This window comes from Asterias rubens, chromosome 15, assembly GCF_902459465.1.
Source record: "Asterias rubens chromosome 15, eAstRub1.3, whole genome shotgun sequence".
Taxonomy (NCBI): domain Eukaryota; kingdom Metazoa; phylum Echinodermata; class Asteroidea; order Forcipulatida; family Asteriidae; genus Asterias; species Asterias rubens.
The window spans coordinates 7,708,675-7,731,886 of NC_047076.1; the positions used below are offsets into that span (position 1 = coordinate 7,708,675).

Sequence of the window (23,212 nt, forward strand, 5' to 3'; positions counted from 1 at the left end):
CTGTCAGAACTTGAAACTGACATTGGACCATTTCACTTAGGACAGTTAACTCAAAACTAGACAAGTCAACTGGTCTTGTGTTTTTCAATCGACTAAAAGTACCTCACTGTGTAACAATATCTTTAAATAAGTAATATAGTTTTTGACAAAGAAGTAATTTCTCAGTAAAACTGATTTCGAGACCTCCAAGTGGGGCCTCAAAATCAATCATGAAAGCATATAACTTTGTTTGACAAGGGTGTTTTTTCTTCCATTATTATCTCGCAACTTCGATGACAAATTGAGCTCAAATTTTCACAGGTTAGTTATTATATGCATATGTTGAGATACACCAAGTAAGAAGACTGGTCTTTGACAATTACCAAAGGTGTCCAGTGCCTTTAAATATATCTTTCAATTGTATAGTAAATTCTCAAACCTCACCCAAATTAAAAAAATCAGAGTGCCTTGAACACGGATCAATAGAAATTGATTTCAGTCTCTTAAAACCATTCATCAATCAAACCTCAATGACTAAAACACTAATCCTCTAACAGTGGTCTACGCTAGATAGCCTTCCTGCCACTAATTACACATACATTACTAGCTTCATAAGGAATTAATGACATTCAAGGTAGTTGTTGTTGAGGTTGGATGAAAGGACAACATCTTTCGACCAGCAGAATATTGATAAGGAAGAATGCTTAAAGGCACTGGCTAACTTTAGTTCTTGTCAAAGACCAGTCTTCTCACTTGGTGTATCTCAACATATGATATGCATGAAATAACAAACCTGTGAAAATTTGAACTCAAATGGTCATCGAAGTTGCGAGACTAGAACAATTGAAGAAAATACACCCTTGGCGCACAAGTTGTGTGCTTTCAGATGCTCAGCTGAGGTCTCCAATTTGGTTCAATTATTCTAGTGAGAAATTACTTCTTTCTCAAAAACTACCTTATTTCAGAGGGAGCCGTTTCTCGAAATGTTTTATATCAACAGCTCTCCATTGCTCATTACCAAGTAAGTTTTATGCTAATAACTATTTTGAGTAATTACCAATAGTGTCCATCCAGTGCCTTTAAAGTGTCAGAGCAGGATTTGAACCAACACTCTGTGCACAAACACTTGGGAGAAATGACCCCTCAGCTACAAAGTTGTCTTGATTTCCAATTCATTAAACATTTAATCCCAGGTGTGAATCCATCTTAATGAGTCAGACATCAATAAGAAGTCTCTCTTCTTAAAAGGAATCCATGGCTCATTTTTGGAATGCAAATGGGTTGTTACATAACACTCTGACTAATGGTAAAGTAAGTTCCGGTCATTAAAACATCTGATCATTGGCTACAGGCCTGTACAAGGACTGATCACGAATCAATGCAAGAGACAAAGGTGCAGACGATGGAATTGAAACGGAATCAAAATTGACTGCAGAAGATGAAAAGCTGAATTTCAAGTGAGGTTATTATAGCACAGTCCTAGAAGTAAATCTTATCTGAAAATTTTAGTTTTTAGTTGGTTTTGTTTGTTATTCCAAATCTGCACAAATGTATGAATTTGTTTATTATTATTCTATATACAGAGAGAAAAATGCAACAAAAGTGTGATTTCACAATTAAAGTTTGTCGAGGTGATTATACTCTAGTCCTGGTGATAGTGTAATACACTCAGTAGCTCTCCGGGATCGAAGAATGCTCTCGCGAGACCAATGCTCTAGCGCAAGGCTGTTGGCTCCCGACTGGGACCATTGTCGCGAGCAGTAGTCTCATGGGGGCCAGCAGCCTCGCATGAGCATCGCCAGAGCTGTGACAACCGCGAAGAGAGTTGGAATGATATCATTGCGACAAACGTTTAGTGTCTTGTCCACAGTCATTTTCATCTTGGCCCTTTCCTTTTCATTTTAGAAACGTTTCAAAATCGTTGCCTGAAATCGAAAGTACAGTTAGATCATACTTTTAGAGCAACAACAGTAATTACCTTAGCATGATCTTTTTACCTTGGGGGTTCAACCTTACAAGAAAAAAACTACTGTGTATCACATCAAGTACAAACCTTGACTTTTGGGTCAAGATCAGCTCTCCGAGGACCCAAATTTCAAGGTCATAGATTATTTCAAGACCAGACATAGATGTACTTGGCAAGTTGGCAAAATGTTTTGGGTTGTGTTTGGGAGCTATGCAAGAATTTCCAACATTTTCACAACGAGTTAAAGTAGCCTGCCAGATTACTCTTTAGAACTTGCTTCTATGAATAATAATAGGTATTTATGAATACGTTTTATCAGCATATCAAAGAGCCGCACAAATGGAAGAAAGAGCACTTAAGGTTTCAGGAATAAGAAGATTTTAGGATGTTTCCTGAAAATTCAAAGAGGGTCATAGATTGTTTGTTTTTGTCTTTCTTTTTTCATGCTAATGCTGATAGGTAGACCAATTTATCAACCAAAAAACAATAAAAGACACATGTGAAAGTATAGATGTATACAAAGCTAAATTATTGAATTGATGAGAAACCAACAAGAAACTACTTTCCATCAAGAACATTGAATCCATTCACTTTTAGGTGACAGTTAAAGTTGCCTTTTAGGCAATCTTTGGAGAATCAATTTTGTCTATTGTTTGCTTCTCAACAAAGGCTTTCCAGACAAAATAATTTCACAGGATGCTTGCTACGATTACACAAGCAGGTTTTTTTTTTTTTTTTTTTTTTTTTTGGGGGGGGACATTGCCAAAAATTTGTAACTTCTTTAATATGCAAGAGAGCAGAATGAAATCTTTACAAAGTCAGAGTCAGTGTGAAACATTTCTTGCAGATACAGTGAACCTGTCACTATTATAGGGATATTTGCAAAAATCAAGGCAATTATTCCTGAAAATAGTCTGTCGTCATCATCAAAAAATTATTCAAAAAATGAAGACCAGCAGCAGACTTGGCTATATGATTTCCGTTAGTCACACTATGCTGAAACGTTATACAGTGAAATAACAATTTCTTGACCAAACACAAGTCAAGAGTATCAAGGGGGCTCTGGGGGCTATTGTCCCCACTGCTCTTTATCCTCACTACACTGCAAATCACCTTGCCCTTTGCAGAAAGAAATTCTCTGAACAACTAAATGTGCTTTAGGCAGCTGGGACCCATACATCACGATTATAGTGCCATCACAAATACATCAGCTGAGGGAGAAATTACATAAAGCTACTTAACCAGACCTTTATCAGACTGCTTTTAAGCGAAGATGATACAGTCCCAGATCAGGCATGATTTTTGGTCCTTGGAAAAAAAGTAGGAATATTCAAGTACAAGGGTCAGCCCTCCATGTAAAGAAATATACATTTCAGGCTATTTAAAGCCAGTGGACACTTCCGATAAACAGTGTTGTCCAAGGCCCATACTTTGTGTATCACAACTTATATATAAAATAACAAACCTGTGAAAATTTAGGCTCAATCGGTCATCGGAGTCGGGAGAAAATAACGGGAAAACCCACCCTTGTTTCCGCACGTTTCGCCGTGTCATGACATGTGTTAACTATAAATCCGTAATTCTCGTTGTCGAGAATTGATAATTGTTTTAATGTTTTCTCAAAAAGTAAAGCATTTCATGGATAATATTTCAAGAGAAGTCTTTCACCATGACCTTCTGTAAACCCCGTAAGTTATTTGTAAATCTGTGAACTTTTATTTATTTTTTTCTGTTCCGAAAGCGTATAATGGCTTTAATAACAGTTTTTCACATTTTTCCAAGGGCAAACACAATTAGAATTCACTCAGGCTAAAGTAGTAATTTTAAAACATATAGATTGACCGCCCCTTAAATTTTTCATCTTAGTTTAATTAACATAAATTTACATAATCAATACTACTACTTACCTGGCCAATTGTTCAGCCGATATCTAGGGCACCTCAAGCTGTTATGGTTATTTTTTTCAATTGACCAGGGTAAGGAATTTATCCATGGATGAAGACTTGAAAAAACATGCTGGTACCTCCATTTTATCCAAACAGTACAGAGTAATTCCAGGTGACTTTTGACTCTGGCTTTTGTCACATAAACCAGCAGTTAAAAAATCACCTGTCACAGATTACCCTGAAAAAGATTTGGGACGCTTACAAATCTAAATCAATTTGAAGAAATGCCATGCGAGCTGTGATATGTACACTGATGGGTGTGTTAGGTTTCTACAATGAGACCGGACTCCTTACAATTAAAGACACTGCACACTATTGGTAATTGTCAAAGACCAGTCTTCTCACTTGGTGTATCTCAACATATGCATCAAATAACAAACCTGTGAAATTTTTAGCTCAATCGGTCGTCGGAGTTGCGAGATAACTATGAAAGAAAAAACACCCTTGTCACACGAAGTTATGTGCTTTCAGATGCTTGATTTCGAGACCTCAAATTCTAAATCTGAGGTCTTAAAATCAAATTCGTAAAAAATTACTTCTTTCTCGAAGACTACGCCACTTCAGAGGGAGCTGTTTCTCACAATGTTTTATTCTATCAACCTCTCCCCATTACAAGTTACCAAGTTAGGTTTTATGCTAATATTATTTTGAGTAACTTCCAATAGTGTCCACTGCCTTTAAGATGATGAAGCGTGATTGGAGTTCCTTCTTGGGTTTTTAGTTTTTAAGGATTACTGACTAGAATTATCTTTATCAAGAGAGTTGCAAAAACACTAGTGGTTTGTAAACAACATAGACTACTTTATTGTGTGTACTTTAAATTGTCCGGGTTACTTGGTTACTTCAATGTTCTTTATCTCTTCTTTACCTCATCAAACGTTCCTGGGGGGAGGGGGGTGGGAATTTTCAATTTCATTTGGTGGGTGGCGTGAGGTGGGATTCCCGGTGAGGTGGGATTCCCGGTGAAGTGGGATTCCCGTCATTATTTGGTGGGGGAAGCCAAGAGAGGAGACAAGGATTCTAAATGGGGGACTAAGGAAGGTGGATTTATATTGTTAAAAACCTACAAATCCAGAAATTGCTATTACAAAAATTCGCTAGTCAGTTGGTTTTCTCCCATAATTATGTAACACTGGTTTTGACAGACCATTGATGGCGTATCTCATGAATAATATTAATTTAATTTTTCCCTACACTTAGATGAAACAACCCCTCCCCACTCAGTGCTTTCAGAGTCCTTCTAACAACTTTTCTAAATCAGTCAGAAAATCTCAAGAACCTTGCATGTCAGGGGAAGAGAGACAGAGAGAGAGACATTTAAAAGCCGCCTGTTCATAACGCAGCTGTCTAGACCTGTCCAAAACACTGCCGTCAAGTTAATATATTAGAAGATTAAACTATGATTAAACTAAGTCTGATCATTATTTCGTCAAGATATAAAAGTTTCAGCTGGTTTGGGATAGGATCAGAGTGAGTAGCGTGCAAGAGAGAATTGTGTTCAACTTCCTCCTGATGCTGGGTGGTCCTCAGTCAGCAGAAAATGCTGCTTAAAAATGACTTCTCACTGGAAAAATTGCAGGGCGCAAGATGTAACACTCAATAGCATGTTGGCTGGTAAGATAGTTCTGCTTAGCATTATTGGGGTATTTCAACTAAAAGATAACTACATTTCCATTTTCTAATTTGCAATAAACACAATACTTTATTACTTTATAATCAATGAGCTTTCAGATTGAAGTAAATCCATACGTGTGATCAATAATTACCACTCATTGTACCATGTCTTTAAGATTAGTAGCTGCGTTATGAACTTGGCCGATGGTACATGTAAGTGGAATGAGATTGGAGACCACCAAATTACACTGGCCCCATGCCATTAACAACATCTGTGTCTATCATTATCTAAAACATGCTTTGGCAAATTGTCACCCTAGAAAGTTTAATTAGATTAACTCATTCTGCCAGTCATCCTAATAATTTCACAAACGTTGAGCATGACCCTTGACCCCCTGAAATCGCCGACATGAATCATTCTAACACATCATGCATGTAGTCTTCCACCTTTCTTCGCTGTTAAATATGCCAAGGGCTCATAAAGGGATCTCGGCCAGGTGGGAAGGTATTACGATTGCCTCAATCAAGGGGTTGTCCCTACCCATGGGTCCCATTGGTACACTGGGTCCAACTCTCCCAGATGGTAGTACCCGTGGAATAGATGGGTCTTGAACTTGGTTGTATAAGAAACAACTCTGACACTTTATAGTGGTGTAACATCAGACTTACAAGTTACAATTAAGGTAGACTGAGTGGGGTAATGGGGAACCTTGATGTAGAAGTACAAGAATTAAAAATCCTGAAAATAAGATGGTAGTCCCGCCTTGTAGATTAAAAACACTTCAAGGTCTTTCAACTTGATTATATGTTGGTGACACTCAAGGAAAGGGGTAAGCTTATGGAGAAAAAAATCAACTGAAATCAGGGGGAAATCATGCAAAAGATTTTTTCATGGCCTTATTTTTTGAAATGGGCAGAGTCTTTCATAAAGGCTACACGGAAGAAGAAGGAAACCAAATCGTAACAAACCAAAGCCTGCTTGATGTAGTAGAGATTGATATCGGTCCTTGATGGCCATCTTCTCTGCAAGGTAATCAGCATGTATGCACAGACACCCGTAAAGTTGATACCTGCTCCATTATTTAAACACACGATCAACATGCAGGATAGACTATAGCTCAGTCACTTCCAGAGGAGGTCATGTAGTTTATTTCTTCCATTCCAGCCAGTGGCATCATCTTTCTTTTAAGAACGAGTCGTAGGGTTCTTCTAACCCCCCCCCCCCCTTCCTTCTCGAACGAACACGGACCCCTCTTCTCTACCCACGCCTTCAATCCACATACAAACTGTTTACACAGTGCATCGACTGATGGGGATCTATAATAATGGCAGTGTCCCTAAAGGAAGTAGGGACATCACCTGCCGCGGAGGAAGACCTGCTGTCAGCGAGGCAGGGCCAGGTCCCCTTCCTTTGTGGGGGAGAAAAGGCTCGGCTTTTCATCCCTCTCATATATCTCATAGAAGCTTTCTACTACTACTACTACTACCCCCTCCAGGCTAGCCCCTGCTATAACTCTGATACAGTCTGGATTACTGACAAATAGAGTGAGGGGATATTACTCGGGATGTTCTTACAGATCTCCAATTGGAAATTTTCTTTAGACTCATTCACGGGACACAAACCTGATACTGCGTTGTGTAAAGGAGGTTTGTTGGATAGCACCATGGAAACTCCTCTGATGAGAGTCGGGCACAAACAAAAAATAAAATGGGTTTTGGGACATCCATGACGTATAAGTACACTGTGGTTATTCATGAGAAATATCTATTCAGATTACAGGAGCATATCAAGATCTCAAAATTAATACTCTGAGGTTTTTGTAACCAGTGAGACAAATAGATGGGGTATGCCGCAGTGAAAAAAATTACGCGATATTTCAGAAGCCATTATTATTATTATTCAGGAAAATGCAGGCATGCAAAAGATTTGACCTTTTTGATTTTTGTTTTAAGTAAAGGTCTAATTCAAGCCATTTGGTCCGTTTTCGTGTGGGGGTGGGGGAGAACACAAATTCTGAACTGACTTTTTCTCCTGCTTTTTATTTTATTTTCAAAACATCTGGCTATTAACTATTTTTTTTGTTTTATGTTCAGTTACCGGCCAGATAGGTAGATAGACAAAGGAAGCGTAGCAGCACCAGTACCCACTCCCCTACCCCTCCAATCTCAAGATCATCCTTCAAACTAAAATTTATGCCTTTTTAAGCAAAGCCATTATTTAAAAAACATTATTCAGCATTTCAAGAACAAATAATCCTTGGGCACTCTGGTCCCAAAAATAATATCACGGATCTCTGCAACTTGGATAAGAGTGGAGTAATTATGGCACCAAATACATAAACCAAACAGCGCATACCAACGTGTATATTGTGTTCACTATGCATATAGACAGAACCAAGTGCTGCCATTACTTGGGCACAGTCACTAAATATACATTGCGTTCAGCATTTATGTTTTACAAATCAACGGCAGCTTTGAATAGTGATGAATACTCAACTACACCATCTGTGACGCAAGATATGCGATGCGAATGCGATGCATTTTTAAATCCCAGTAATGCCATATAAATTGGTATCAGACCTATAGCAAACAGCTAAAACTGAAGCGGACAATGGCGTTAAAGGCATGGACACTTTTGGTAATTACTCCAAATAATTCTTAACGTAAAACCTTTCTTGGTAACGAGTAATGGGGAGAGGTTGATAGTATAAAACATTGTGAGAAACGGCTCCCTCTGAAGTAACATAGTTTTTGAGAAAGAAGTAACTTTCCACAAATTTGATTTCGAGACCTCAGAATTAGATTTTGAGGTCCCGAAATAAAGCATCTGAAAGCACTCAACTTTGTGTGACAAGTGTATTTTCATTATTATCTCGCAACTTCGACGAGCAATTGAGGTAAATTTTGCACAGGTTTTTTATTTTATGCATAAATTGAGATACACCAAGTGAGAATACTGGTCTTTGACAAAGTGTCCAGGGGTCGATTTCACAAAGAGTTAGGACCAGTCCTAATTTAGGACTAGTCCTAAGAGGACAGCTAGTCCTAAGTTAGGACTAGTAACTCGTCCTAACTCAAGATAAGACTAGTCCTAACTCTTTGTGAAATCCACCCCAGGGCTTTAAATGCAGGCTTCTTCACAGAAACATAGGGCATTTTGCAAACTGCATTTCAGATTCAAGGCTTCGGCTCTTGACCCCAGTAACGTTAGACCTCAGACTTCAATTAATGTTGAAGCACCCTCGCAATGCTCCAAAATTGATGATGGCGACCCAAGCCGGAGCTGAAGCTGAAGCTGCAGCCAAAGCCAGACCGAACTAGGACCCAATATCATAGAGCTGCTTAAAGCAGTGGACTATGCTTAGCAATTTTCTGTAAAGTGAAAATAAGCGTAAAACGAGTCTTTTGTACATGTAGAGTCATTTTGTGCTTGTAAAATGGTAATTTAGCAAGTAACCTTACTCTGGTAAGTATCATTTTGTTTTGCTTAGCAATATTTAAACTAATGATTGTTTATTCCCTGGAAACAATTTTCTGATTTCATAGAGCTGCTTAAGCAGTGGATAACTGTAGCTAAGCAATTTCAGCAAAACGGAAATAAGAAGGATGCCAGTCACATGTTCAACATGTAGAATTGTATTTCAGCTGGTTACCTTATTTTGGTAAGGATAATTTTGTTGTGCTTAGCAACTTTAAAATTTGTGATTGTTCATTCCCTGAACATTTTTTTCTGCTAGTGACATGTTCAGTGTGTGAGAATAATTATATTGCCACAGCAAGAGTAATTGGTTATGACCCAGTAATCGTTTTACTTTGTAATCATAGTGATTTTAGCATGGTTGCTACTTTTATGAGGTCTGGATCTCTGTTAAAACTAACACGGGTCCTTGGTTAAATAATGAAAAATTGACAGCTTTCACATGACTGGAATATTTTTACTTTTAACAGCCTCAAGTTAGAGGCAGTATCAAGACCTCTTTAATGCTGAAATGAAATAAGATGAGCAAATAAATGCCTCCATGTGTTTAAGGAAGTGCATAGTATTTACCAGAAAGGGGGATATGTGTGTACCTCCCCCATGGGGTACCTCTCACTCATATACAACATGTTTGTTCAGTTTATTGACTGGAGTTATTCAGTCCAATCCAGTACACATAACTGATCAATGTTAAGTCAATACACTAGGCAGACTGCTTGGTATGGCAATCCTGTGAGGACACCCTTTTTCCTTTTCTCTTTTTTTTCGGGTTTATGTATTCCGTGCGCGCTTGGGGTGGAGTGGGGTTTCAGAGTGTAGATGTGGCTGAGGAATGCACATAAAACATGTGCAGGTATTGGTTTTTGGTTTCAGACTTGAGTGCATCCCGTGCATAGTCGTCTTGCTCCAAAACCGCTGCAGCATTAAAGGCACTGGACAACATTGATAATTGTCAAAGACTAGCCTTCACAGTTGGTGTATCTCTACATATGCATAAAATAACAAACCTGTAAAAATTTGAGCTCAATCGGTCATCAAAGTTGCAAGATAATAATGAAAGAAGAAAACACCCTTGTCACACGAAGTTGTGTGCGTTTAGATGGTTGATTTCGAGACCTCAAGTTCTAAACTTGAGGTCTCGAAATCAAATTCGTGGAAAATTACTTCTTTCTCCAAAACTATGGCACTTCAGAGGGAGCTGTTTTTCTCACAATGTTTTTTACCACCAACCTCTCCCCATTACTTGTTACCAAGAAAGGTTTTATGCTAATAATTATTTTGAGTAATTAACAATAGTGTCCACTGCCTTTAAAGGCACTGGACAACTTTGGTAATTGTCAGAGAACAGTATTCTCACTTGGTGTATCTCAACATAAGCTTAAAATAACAAACCTGTGAAAATTTAGGCTCAATTGGTCATCGAATATGCAAGAGACTAATGAAAAAAATACACCCTTATTGCACTAATTTATTTTAAAAGGTGAAAGCATTTTTCAGACATTGAAAAAAATCTGGGGCGGTTATGTCCTTACATCTGGAATGCACAATCAGTAACGCTGGTCATATTCAAATTTGGGGGGGGGGATAAAAAGTGATACCTTTTTTCATAACCACAGTACTTGGAAGTGAAAGGTTTTACAAATGCATTATACTGTTCAAAGCTGCGGTTCTTCTTACCAAGTAACTTCTCATTGCCATTTATTTTCGGAGTCATTACAAACCCTTTGAGCTACCAAATGAATATTACATTCAAATCCTGACTACAAACGGATAGCTTTCCAATAACAATAACAGCTCAATTGTCAGACATAAGAACAACTCCATCATTCTTGTGAATCTTCAGTCCTCGTGTGACCTTTCAGTCAAACTGTTTAATGAACCAACCGCAAAATATCATCATGTACCGATTCTAATGAGTATTCCATACAACTTTATGTTACTTGTTTTGTTCTAACCATGATGCCCATCAATGCATTGACTGTGAATTTTAATATTGTTCCTTTGATCATGGACAGAGAAATCTACGCTCTCTTGAGGAAAATACTTTCATGATTATTTTCAACTTGGATTGACTTTGAGACTTATCCCACAAATCCTTGATTCATTGATCTGATAAATATTCCATGTTTCTGTGGCGGCCTTTGGCTTTTAAAGTAAGACGGTTTAAAAGTGAATAATTTAATTTTTCATTTACTTCAGGATAAATTCTAGGGCTGTTCTGTATCCCCGACAGCTGCCCAAAAATACCTTTAAATCTTAAAATGGTGTTATTGAAGATATTTTTGTATAAAGCTTATATCATTACTTTCAAAGTTCTAGATTTCAATGGGGGAGGAAGATCACTGATATAAGAACTGCAACTAAATTTTTCTTTGAACTTCCATTTTTATCAATCTATCAATAACTTCTTTTCCACATTGAGAACTAGTACACTGAAAAGAAAGAAACAATTATGAGAAAATAATATCAGCTAAATTACAAAATTGAAGCAATACCAAGACTTATTCAAAAATTGCAAAACAAGACTTCATGTTTCTTAAATGAAAGGGGAGGAGAAGTTCCCAAAAAGTCATAGACTTTTTTAGAATAATTAATTGATTGTTGCAAACGGAGAATGATCCCTACACAATCTGAGAACTGTTACTGACAGTAATGCTTCTCAGACTCAAATTTTGGGGCATAATAACTGTTATCTTTATACATAACCACATTACTTCAAAGTGAAATTATTCTCAAAATGATTTATACTATCAAAAGCTGCTGTAGGCTTCTAACCCAAAGTTAGTATTGTCATTATTTGTAAGAATGACTACCAAACATATACCTTCCCTTTAAAGGATTTGGGAACTTTTTGCAACACAAAACACAATGCGCACAGTTTTACATTAAACTTACACCATTTGAAGATAATGATAGTAGAAAGCTTCCCTGAAAATATTAGATGCTGAGGTGCTGTAGTTTTTGAGAAATGAGTAAAACAGTGTCATGAAAATATGTTTTTACATGCTAAAATAATTTTCGTCTCATGATCAGTGAGACAAAAATTATTTTCATGACATTGTTTTACTCATTTCTCAAAAACTACAGCACCTGAGCAAGTAGTATTTTCAGGAAAGATTTCTACTATCATTATCTTCAAACTGTGTAGTTTAATGTAAATCTGTGGACATTGTGTTTTTTGTCCTACAAAGAGTACATACACCCTTTAAAACCTCACATCACATTGATATAATGGATGATGTTTTGGTAGTCTTGCGACGCGTCAAAAACAATTAAACCTTTGAGAGATGACCGTCATTGGCTTTGCTTCATTGAAAATTTCCATTAAATACCAAGTTCACAATCTAAAAAGTCTGGCAGCTTCTCGGAACTAACGATACCTTTGGACAATTAACAGTACTATCATTAACATTGCTGGCATTAAACCTTCCATCACAATGGTTCTATTTTGATGCAACCATAAAAATAGCACCGCCTCTCCATTGCACCTGACAAGATTGATAACATCATCTCCCAAACATCAATTAATTTTTTCAAATTAAAATTCATACATAACAGTGGCTCCACCTTTAAACACTGCCAGCCACAAGGCTAACTGAAATTACAAAAAAAAACTCCTTGTCTGATAGCTGGTTGAGACGCCAGAGGGCAAGTTGCGCTAAAAAAATTCTGCGTTTCCAGCGACTGACAAGAGGTATGTCTGCGTTAGCCTCTCGTCGAATCTGACATTCTCCCTCGGAATGGACGGGTTCAGCAATTGCTGGGGCACTACATCTTTTTTGACATGGTCTATTTACATGTCCTTGGGGTCAGGCTGAGTCAATGTAAATTATGAGCATTCACTGGGGTAACAAGATCACATTAATGTTATGTGATTGGCAATCGGTTAATATAAACAAGACTGCCATTAACATACTAAGATCATTTGCATAATACAGTTTGAATGAATGACGGTAGATAATAAATTTCCATTTGTTTAAGGTTTCTTTTGCTTTGTTCAATTTAATTACAGCATTCATGAAACAATTATCTTGGAAAATTAATAATTGTAATGGTTTTCCTTGTATGGGAATCTTATACAATTTTGGAGTTGAACAAAGAACAATTTACTAGAGAGGGATTTGAACCATCGACCTGTGAATTAACATGCCGGCGTTAAACCAACTGAGCTTTCTAGCCCTAAGTATTACTAAATAATTTGGAATTTTATATTATCTGAAGTAATCCCATTCAACATAAATAATATGCAGTTGTTTTAACAAATAATATTCAGAAATATTATTTGTATACAAATTAATTATGTTCAATTCAATTCAATAAAACAAATTCCTAGCAATGTTTTTTGTTCTTTCCGGCTGCAGTCATTTTGTCACAATTGGAACATTCATAACGAATTTGTAACACATCCTGTACCAGATATGTCATTTTCACCAGAATATTTTGCTTACATGGAATCTGAAATGCATCATTAGTCATGCAGTAATGCATTGCAACCATGAAATAAATGAAAACGATATGTTGAAAATAATCGTAGAATGAGACAAGTCTATGAACATCTTATTATATAGGGCATTAATACAATACGAAGCATTTTAACTTTGTAAATCTAAGAAGTGCTGATTGTTTGTTGTTATCTATCAAACAGACGATTGTTCATTATTTTTAGGACTTTATTGTAATTTGCCAACAGTTCATTTAAAACATTACTGTAAGGAACAGCTTAATGTCAAAAGAAATTGTGAGAAAAAAATATGAATTTAAGTAAATAAAGAAAGCTCACTTCAGGGCGCAATTTCATAAAGATGTTGCACACAATTTGCTTTAGCACAGAAAATTAATGCTAAGCAGAAACATGTTAAATGCTGTGATTGGTGCCCTGTATGCTATTGTTATGCTTTAGTAATTATTTTCTGCTTAACGGCTGTGGCTTTTAGTTCTTGTGATCATCTTGAGAACATCTTGAGATGTAGACCTAATTTCAAAAAATCAATGTTTTTTAGTCAAGAGTTAATGTATTTTGATTGAGTCCTATTAAAATAGACCGGCCAGAGAGCTGAATAAGCTTTTGATCAAGGGCATTTATAGGTTGGTTTGTTTAAATAATGCCATCGGGGACGTAGGAAGGACAGGCTCTTCACATGACAGATCTAGTATTAGTAACAGTACAGTAACATTGCTTTACACTGGCATCATGTTTTGATGAGGTTGCAATTCTACTTTTTCTATTTCCCCTGCCCCGCCCCCTCTCTCTTCCACGCACCTTCCCTCCTCGCCCCCGACTCTGCACCACAACAAATTTATTCTATATAAATTTATACAACAGCTAAAATAGGGGCGGGGCGAGTTAATCTTTTTCGCGTCCCCTCAATCCGAGACAAACAATACTTAAATGATACCCAAATCTGACGCACTTTTTTATTAAATTGGATTCAAAATGAATTATCACAAACACTATTTGGACTGCGGGGATACAAAGTAGCAGCCATGGGGTTAAGGGGAATCCCTGACCCTCATCAATCTCAATATGCCACAAACAAAATAAACTGTCAAAAGCTGCTTTAGTTTCACTATAAATTTGAACCAAGAAAAAATGAAATATCACTCACACTTTTCGGAACTGGATAGTAGCCATAGGTATAGGCTGGATGTTGCTGAGTCTGAGGGACGACATCAGGCTTACGCCAAGCAATCGTAGCCATATTCCACATGAACAAGAAAAACTCCTCCAAATGGCGAAAGTGATGTCCGACTTGTAATTAAGACTAGGATGTGTTAGTGAGTCCGAAACCCTGCTGATTGTATGCACCGCTTGGATCCCTCAGTCAGGATTGACTTAACAGCTGTGGCTAGTGGGTGTAGTGCATGTGCACATGTAACGTCAGTAGATTTCTAGATTACCGGTCAGTGATTAGGGAAGAACAGTAGGGACCTATTACAGCCGGGAAACAGACTCTTGATGATGTTGTCTAACAATACGCACGGTCAACATCAATGCCGGTATCACACCCCTTGGCAATTTGTGTACACAAACACACCACACACACACAAGAAAACAAAGTAAATCGGTTCACTGGCGAGTATTTAAAAAAATTCCACAGGCTCCCGTGATAAACTCAGAAGCATAGGGGCATGCAACATGCATGGATGGATGAGGGTTGGTGGATCGCGTGATTAATCAAGCACAGAACCTCCTCCCACTGTCACAGGGGTATGTTGAACTGACCCACCGAGGTCCTAAGCAGCACCTCCACACAGAACCACAATCAGACTGATTTACACAACAACAACAAGCCTGACATGTAGAATTGGTCCACACATTGACATGTCAAATTCCCGGCACTGTTTTTTTCTTGTCTTTTTTTTGTGCAGATAGCAGCAGTCGGACGGCTATCTGTACGGTGCATGTGATAGGGTACTTGCTCAGTGACCCGGGCTGTTTAGATATGTAGTGGGGAACGATGACAGTGTGTGAGGCCTAAGTGGGAGGGGCCGTATAACTCACATGTACACTGTGTGTGTACAAGCTTATGTACAAATACTGTACCTGGTTATTACATGCACCAAGTGTGGTCAGTACACATGGCAGATCAAACCTAAGATTGGGAGCGTTCAGCCTTTAAACAATAATCCTTAAATATAAAGAAGGAGCGTTCTCAGTGAATTAAAATCATAGAACATCATGACCAAACTCTTAACTACTCACTAAAAAAAATTGAGGATATTTTGAGGATTTTGTTGTTGTTGTTTTAGTTTGGTTATTGGGGAGTTCTGAAAGGGGGGTGGGGGTTCCGCAGAGATTCTGAAAGTGGACTTTCATGTATTTTTGTTTATCTTACTCAAACAAATTATTTCAAATACATGACATATGAAGCATGTTGTTACAACATTGATGCAAAATGATTAATTTGATTTGTTTAATTATATATTGTAAGTCAGTTGGAAGAAGTACATATAATGATTACAAAAACTTCAATTCTTTTCAGTTCATTTTAGAAATTTTGACATTTGCAATGATATTTCACAGCTTAGCCCTCGGAGCTGGTCTCATGCGAGGCGATACTAATTTCATGTGTATACCAAGGGCATGGATTAAAACCATGTGCTGTTAGAATGCATGAGATACATTAGAGGGAAACCAAGAATTTGTTCTTAAAAAGAAACTTTGTGCTGAGTTGACCACAGCATGACCCCCCATGTGGCAAGCTAACACACTGGGCCGATAAACACAAATTACGGGTGGACATTCGGAAATTGTGGCCGATACACAATTTATATACATTTTTTACTTAAAGGCAGTGGACACTATTGGTAATTACTCAAAATAATATTATCATAAAACCTTTCTTGGTGATGAGTAATGGGGAGAGGTTGATGGTACAAAACATTGTGAGAAATGGCTCCCTCTGAAGTGACATGGTTTTCGTAAGAAGTAATTTTCCACGAATTTGATTTCGAGACCTCAGATTTAGAACTTGAGGTCTCGAAATCAACCATCTAAATGCACACAACTTTGTGTGACAGGGGTGTTTTTTCTTTCATTGTTATCTCGCAACTTCGATGACCGATTGAGTTCAAACTTTCACAGGTTAGTTATTTTATGCATATGATGAGATACACCAACTGTGAAGGCTAGTCTTTGACAATTACCAATAGTGTCCAATGCCTTTAAGACCAAAGTCACAAAAATCATGAACAGAAAATCATTTAGTTATGCCCCAGATTCCAATGTTGAGCTTTTCAAACCAAAGATAGACCTATGGACCTACAATAACAAAACATTCTGATAAACCAATTTCAATTCACTTATTTTTACTTTGGCAAAACTTCTAAAATCTTGGTTCAGAATGCCCCACAATTTTGATAAAAAAACTTTGGGAAAAAGAACCCTGGATCACTTACAAATTTGACAATGAAAATTGTTGTTGTCATTAAATGTATCTACACATATAGCATTAATTTTTTTTATTTTTTTTTATATTATTTCTGTAGTCTAGAGTTTTTTTCTATATAGTTCATGATGTTGTTCAATTCACAATATCAAAGCATTTTCAATAATTCTGATCAATATGATTCATGTGCCATACCTTCATCCTCAAAAAATGTCATATTTCTGCATAGCTATACCCAATTATTAATTAAAAATTGTTTAATTAAATTTGATATTGTGTTTAAATTAATGTTGATATTGTGAATTGAACAACATCATGAACTATATAGAAAAACTCTAGACTACAGAAATAATATAAATATCTGTACCCTAACAGAGTCTTCCTCTAGCCTTCAAGAAAGACTCTGCTAGAGTTGAGACGTCATGGCATTAAAATTGTTGCCATTTATTCTACGGGTCATTTGGGATGGTAAGCAGATTACAAGAGTAAATTCCCTTTTTCAATATGTACATAAATATTTGTCTTAAATGAAAAATTGTCCAACACGAGGTCAGAAAGCTGATTTCCAATAGCTACTTCAGCACAAGAAGTATCCAAGCACAACAACATTATGGTTACCAAAATAAGGTTACCATCCCACATGTACAATCTGTGACTGGTATCCTGCAAATGTTTGCTTAGCAGGAACATTTTAATTAATATTTTCTGCTTAACAAGCAGCTCTATAAAATTGGACCCAGGTGAGGGCTACAAGGACAGTATGAAATAATATAAAGGGAGAGAAGACATCTGTTTACATTGAAACTAAGATAGATTGTAAGATGGTGGGAAAACCAAAACATGTCACTGGCTGGGAGTTTCAATGCACAGTAGTGTGAGGCAAAAGAAAATATCACAGAACTTATGTGCCTTCTGCTTGTGTGAAATTATAACATTTATTTATTTATTTGTTTATGCCCCCCCCCCCCCCCCCAAAAAAAAATACAAGTTGATCGTCTCCGCCCGCATCCTTTTTTGGGGCCGCATCCTTTTTTTTTACAATTTACTATTTTTCGATTTTTGTAGTAAGTATTTAAAAAATCATTATCCGACCCTGTCAGTGTTAGTGTTAACACAGGTCCTCATGCAACTAATAGGTATAAATAAGTTTGTGGTTGATTCAAACTGAAGAATTGGTGGCCTGTTTGATTTCAAATACTTAGTGGCCATCTTGAAAAAAAATAGTAAATAGTAAATAGTAAGGCCCTCATCCTCCTCTTTTTTTTTCAAATCCGGACGATCAACTGGTATTTTTTGTTATTTGGCCTAACACATCCAACTGCATAATTAGCACCAATTACATTATGAATAGGAAACAAGAAGAAATGTTCAGTTTTAGATGTGGGAGGTATTAAACCCCATTGGTAAAAACACACTCAGTCAGGTAGGGACTGAAAACCCAATCCACATTGGCTCTTGTCTGAGGTAGGATTCGAACCAGGGTCAACAGAGGTGGAAGACAGGGCAAGAAACCACTCAGCAAACCTGATCAGCCAAGCTAGATTTGTGCAGGAAAGTAGCATAGTTATAAGGAGTTGGAAGCTGTGCATTTTGAAGTACATGTAGTCCATAGGTTCTAGTGATATCCCCCAAGCTATAAATAGTTTTCAGATTCCATGTCCAAAATTGAGGGGAATTCCAAAGGTGAACTTTTCAAAGTACAATCATTAATCACTATCTGTAGGGTCAGATTTATGTCCGGATTTCCACAGTTAAATAATGGACCCTAAAACTGTTAATCTGTGTTTACATTGAAGGAATAAGTGGATACTGATAGTGTTTGGTGAAGTTGAATACAAATGCTAAGTACATATTCAACAGATAGTGTGAACCAATCCTCTGCATGCAGGCTGAAGGCTACCACTTTGGAGTGATCCATGTTTGAAATAGAGGGGTAGAAATATTGGAGGAACAAATGATGGGAAATCTCACATACAAAAATGTATCTCACAGGAACTGCAGAATTCCTCAAAAATGCATTCAATTCAACATTATACTAACAAAGCTGACAAGCTTACTGTATTTTCATTTACAAAGTAAGTTGTTTAAAACCTCTGACCCCCATCTACCAAAGTGGTTCGATCCGGAAAAAGGTCCATACATTTAACCAATCACATGCCAGTTTGCTGATAGTATCATTGGACTGCTCCATTTTTGGAGTTCATGGGGGTGCACTAAATTGGAAACTTAAATTCAATAGGAATGCAGCATCTCACTGGCCCCTGGTATGTATTTTAAAGGACATTAAGCATTGTTGCAAATCGTATTTATTAAATTAATCTGTACCTTTTCTAGGAAACCTTTTGTATAACTCAGTATAAACAATTGTTTCCTCTGCCTTATTAATTCAATTGGTCCAGACATGTTGGTTCATGTACCTTGAACCAATGAAAGGTTTGTAAGCTGAATATTAATATTAGGCTCATCGGTTTTTAGATTTAGGGGTGGAATCAACTTAAATTTATGATGGGAAGGGTTTATCAAGAATCATTTTTCAGAGAACCTGTCTATTTATACACTTTTAAGTTTCCTCGAATACCAATTTGCGAAAAAATAAAAACATGCACAACAAGCCCCCCCCCCACCCCACCTCAAATTAAATTGTATACAGAAAAGGTTAATATGGGATGTCACAGAACAGGTGATCTGAAGTGTTCTTGGAAAACAATTTTAAAAAACCAAACAAGAATGGGGAATTCCCTTATTTGTTTAAAAAAAAAAAAAAAAAAAAAGGAATACTCATCAACTTCAACATTGAGGTGACTGCACATGGACTTTGGACAAGAATCAATTTATCGACATGTAGAAACTGATTCTGTTTGCTCCTGCAGCTAGCCAGTTATAATTTAATCCAAAAAAGCCAAACTTTGAATAAGAAAACCACTGATTTTGCTTGGGCTAGGGCTCTGTCCGATATTTACATAACAAGTGTTGTACTTACAGGGCTTCAAACAGGACCTAAATTTGGAGCCCTTGTAGCCCTTGTGTTGCCGGAACCCAACTCCAGAGCCCTTGTCGAAGCCCACTCTGAAACCCAAGCAGTAGCCCACTCTGGAGCCCTAGCCGATCTGCTCTGGAACACAACCGGGAGCCCACTTTGGACCTCCTGCTGGAACCCACTCTGTAGCCCCTGCCGGTTCCACTCTGGAACCCAAGCCGGAGACCCCTGCCGGAGGCCATTCTGGAGCCCCTGCACTTCTGGACCCCCTGCAACTCTGGACCCCCTGCCAGAGCCCACTCTGGACCCCCTGCAAGAGCCCACTCTGGAGCCCTAGCAGGTTCTACTCCAGAACACAACCAGGAGCCCACTCTGAAGCCCCTGCCGGAACCCAAGCCAGAGCCCCTGCCGGAGCCCATTCTAGAGCCCCTGCCAGAGTCCACTCAGGAGCCCACTCTGGAGCCCCTGCCGGAGCCCACACTGGAGCCCTAGCCAGTTCCACTCTGGAACCCAAGCCGGAGCCCCTACCGCTGCCCACTCTGGAACTCATTCTGGAGCCCCTGCCAGAACCCACTCCAGAGCCCCATCCGGAGCCCACCCTGGAGCCCCTGGAACCCACTATAGAGCCCTTGCCAGAGCCCAAGCCAGAGCCCTTGCCAGAGCTCACACTGGAGCCCGTGCCAGAGCCCACTTTAGAGCCCCTTCCTGAGCCCACTCCATAACCCATTCTGGAGCCCTTGCCAGAGCCAAAGCCAAAGCCCTTGCCGGAGCCCACTCTAGAGACCACGCTGGAGCCCGTGCCAGAGCCCGCTCTGGAGCCCCTTCCTGAGAACCCATTATGGAGCCCTTGCCAGAGCCCTTGCCAGAGCCCACTCTAGAGACCACGCTGGTGCCCGTGCCAGAGCCCACTCTGGAGCCCCTTCCTGAGCCCACACCAGAACCCATTCTGGAGCCCTTGCCAGAGCCCAAGCCAGAGCTCCTGCTGGAGCCCACTCTAGAGACCACGCTGGAGCCCATGCCAAAGCAGTCCTTTTGAAAACAGCCTCAAAAACTTTGGCTCGAGATAAGAAACCCAGTCAACTTCCTGAGTGCTATATTTTACATATTTTTTACATCGTGACAAATGAAATCAAGTAGTCCAGACATAAGCAGGAGTTTTCTCTTTCCTCAATAATTGATTGAATTATGTTTACATCTCCAAGGAAATTTGAACTACTGAAATCTGTGAGTAAATCCTGAAAAATCCAAACAAATCACAGCCCTGTTAATAATCATTACTGAGTTGGAACTAATGGCTTGTGGATTAATGGATTAATGGATTTCTCTCTTGAAAATGGGTTTGATGAAATCTTGAGTTCTCCCAAACAAAGATCAATCCTGTTGATCTCAGCACACAAGGAAACAACATATCGCTGTCATTTCTTTAACATGTACTCTGGCTGCACGCAATTTGCCACGACTAGTGTCGATGACAAGGTCCTGTTAATTAGATTTTGCAATTACAGTATGACAAACATACAGACTTCATGGTCATCAAATGTGCGCAGAAGGTAAACTAATGATCACTTTTGATACTAAGTTATAGCATTACCATCTCCCGCTGGACAACTTATCATTGAATCGTGAATAAAACCATCGGAACCAAGGGTAATTTTCTAATTAAAATTTCAATAATTAATGCAGAAACAGTGACTCTTTAAAGGCCATTTCCTGTGATTTTTGGTGTTCAGCAGTTTATTTTACTAACACTGCTTTTTTTTCAAATCAAGTTCAACAAAAGAAATACAGCAACCAAGGATCCACTAGATATTAGAATTTCAATAATTAATGCACAAAATATTAAAGGGTCACTTCCTTTCATGTTTAGTCCTGGGATGTGGCAGTTTGCACTTTTGACTAGAAATACTAAATCATAATTAACTTCTACTTTTTTGAAAGTGCGCACAACATCGGCACAATTGAAAATCTATAAATGTTCACAAACTTTCACAGGGTTTAAAGATGTTTATGGTGGAAAATTTCCATAGAAATATTATCACTGAAAATGGTTTAAATTATCAAGTAATTAGTTTATAAGGAAATTTATGTGTGAGCAGTGGAACATATTTGAGGGGAATTTTTTACAATTTTATTGTGACTCCGATGACCACTTGAGCTTAAACTTACACAGGTTTGTTATTACTTCATGTTGGGTCATACAAAGTGCAGAAATTGTTCTTTGACAATTACCAATGTTTTCCGTGTGCTTTTCTTAAGTAATGGTAGCCTGAACATCTGGCGTCACACTGCGAGGCTCGTGATAACGCCAGAGACCTGCTTCAAAAACCGGCATGTAGATTCACCTTTGACCTCAATCATCTCACATAGAGATACGCGGTCAAATTCTATTGCGGACGTGACAGCAGTGACTGTCTGGGCATCTATGTCACTGCACGTTTATCATATCATTGTATCCAATAGAATCACTGGGTCTAGCAGCAGGGACCTGTCTTTATCCTTGCAGATAAAGACAGGGGCCCAGTCTTAGGCCCAGTCTAAAGTAATGGGAGACTTTGAGGACACTAGGTGGCAGCAGGCTTACAGGGTAAATATAATGTGCGTACTCTCAGAAATACATAAACAATGTTATGCCATGTCCGCTGCCACCTAGCGCCACAAAGTCTTCCATTATAAATGGATGTCTTAAAGATAATCCAGAGTTTTTTTCTTGAAGAACTATGACACTTACTAATTGAATCATGGAGTCATGCACACAAAAATGTAAGTTGAGATTTTTGTCCAATTTGCCATGGTAGTGGGTACAGTTCTTTCGAACCATGTGGGCATTCTTAAGGCATGTTGTTGCAGCTTTCACAAGTCAACTGTAAGTGTAATTGACTTTTCTAAACTAACAATTATTTTCAATTCTCAATGTTCATGTTAAGCTATATTGCACTGCCTGTTGTATACTTGGATTTTCAAACTTTATAGCGAATGACAAAAACACAAAGACTATTCCTTTTAAAGGGAAAAATTGTCAATGTTTTTTTTCGAAGCGCATATTTTATTCTCAGTCCTCTAGATGTCAATAAACACACCATAAAACCAACCAGCAAATAAACAACAAGATTATGCTTTACATGTTCCTATCATCTCCATTACAGTTTTCAAAATAATAATGATTATGATTTTGGTGGTCAGGTTGGTGCAGTGTATCTTTCCTACCACTTCCCAGATTCAAATTTGGGGGCATAAAAACTGATCGAAGTAAAATCTTTCTCAAAATTCTTTACACTACTGAACACTACTGTAGGCTTCTAACCCAAAGTTGTTATCGCCATTTATTTTAAGAGTGATTACGAAACATAGACGTTCCCTTTAATG

The 23,212-nt window shown here is 38.1% G+C and overlaps 1 protein-coding gene across 1 annotated transcript in view; it reads left to right on the plus strand.

Annotated features, from left to right (window-relative positions):
- LOC117300232 (diacylglycerol kinase kappa-like) overlaps positions 1–20,571 on the plus strand; it is a 75,602-nt gene extending 55,031 nt beyond the window's left edge. Inside the window, exon 3 of the mRNA XM_033783958.1 lies at positions 20,039–20,571. Coding sequence (XP_033639849.1) covers positions 20,039–20,571 — 533 coding nt within the window. The remainder of the gene's footprint in view (positions 1–20,038) is intronic.
- Positions 20,572–23,212: the final 2,641 nt, after the last annotated feature.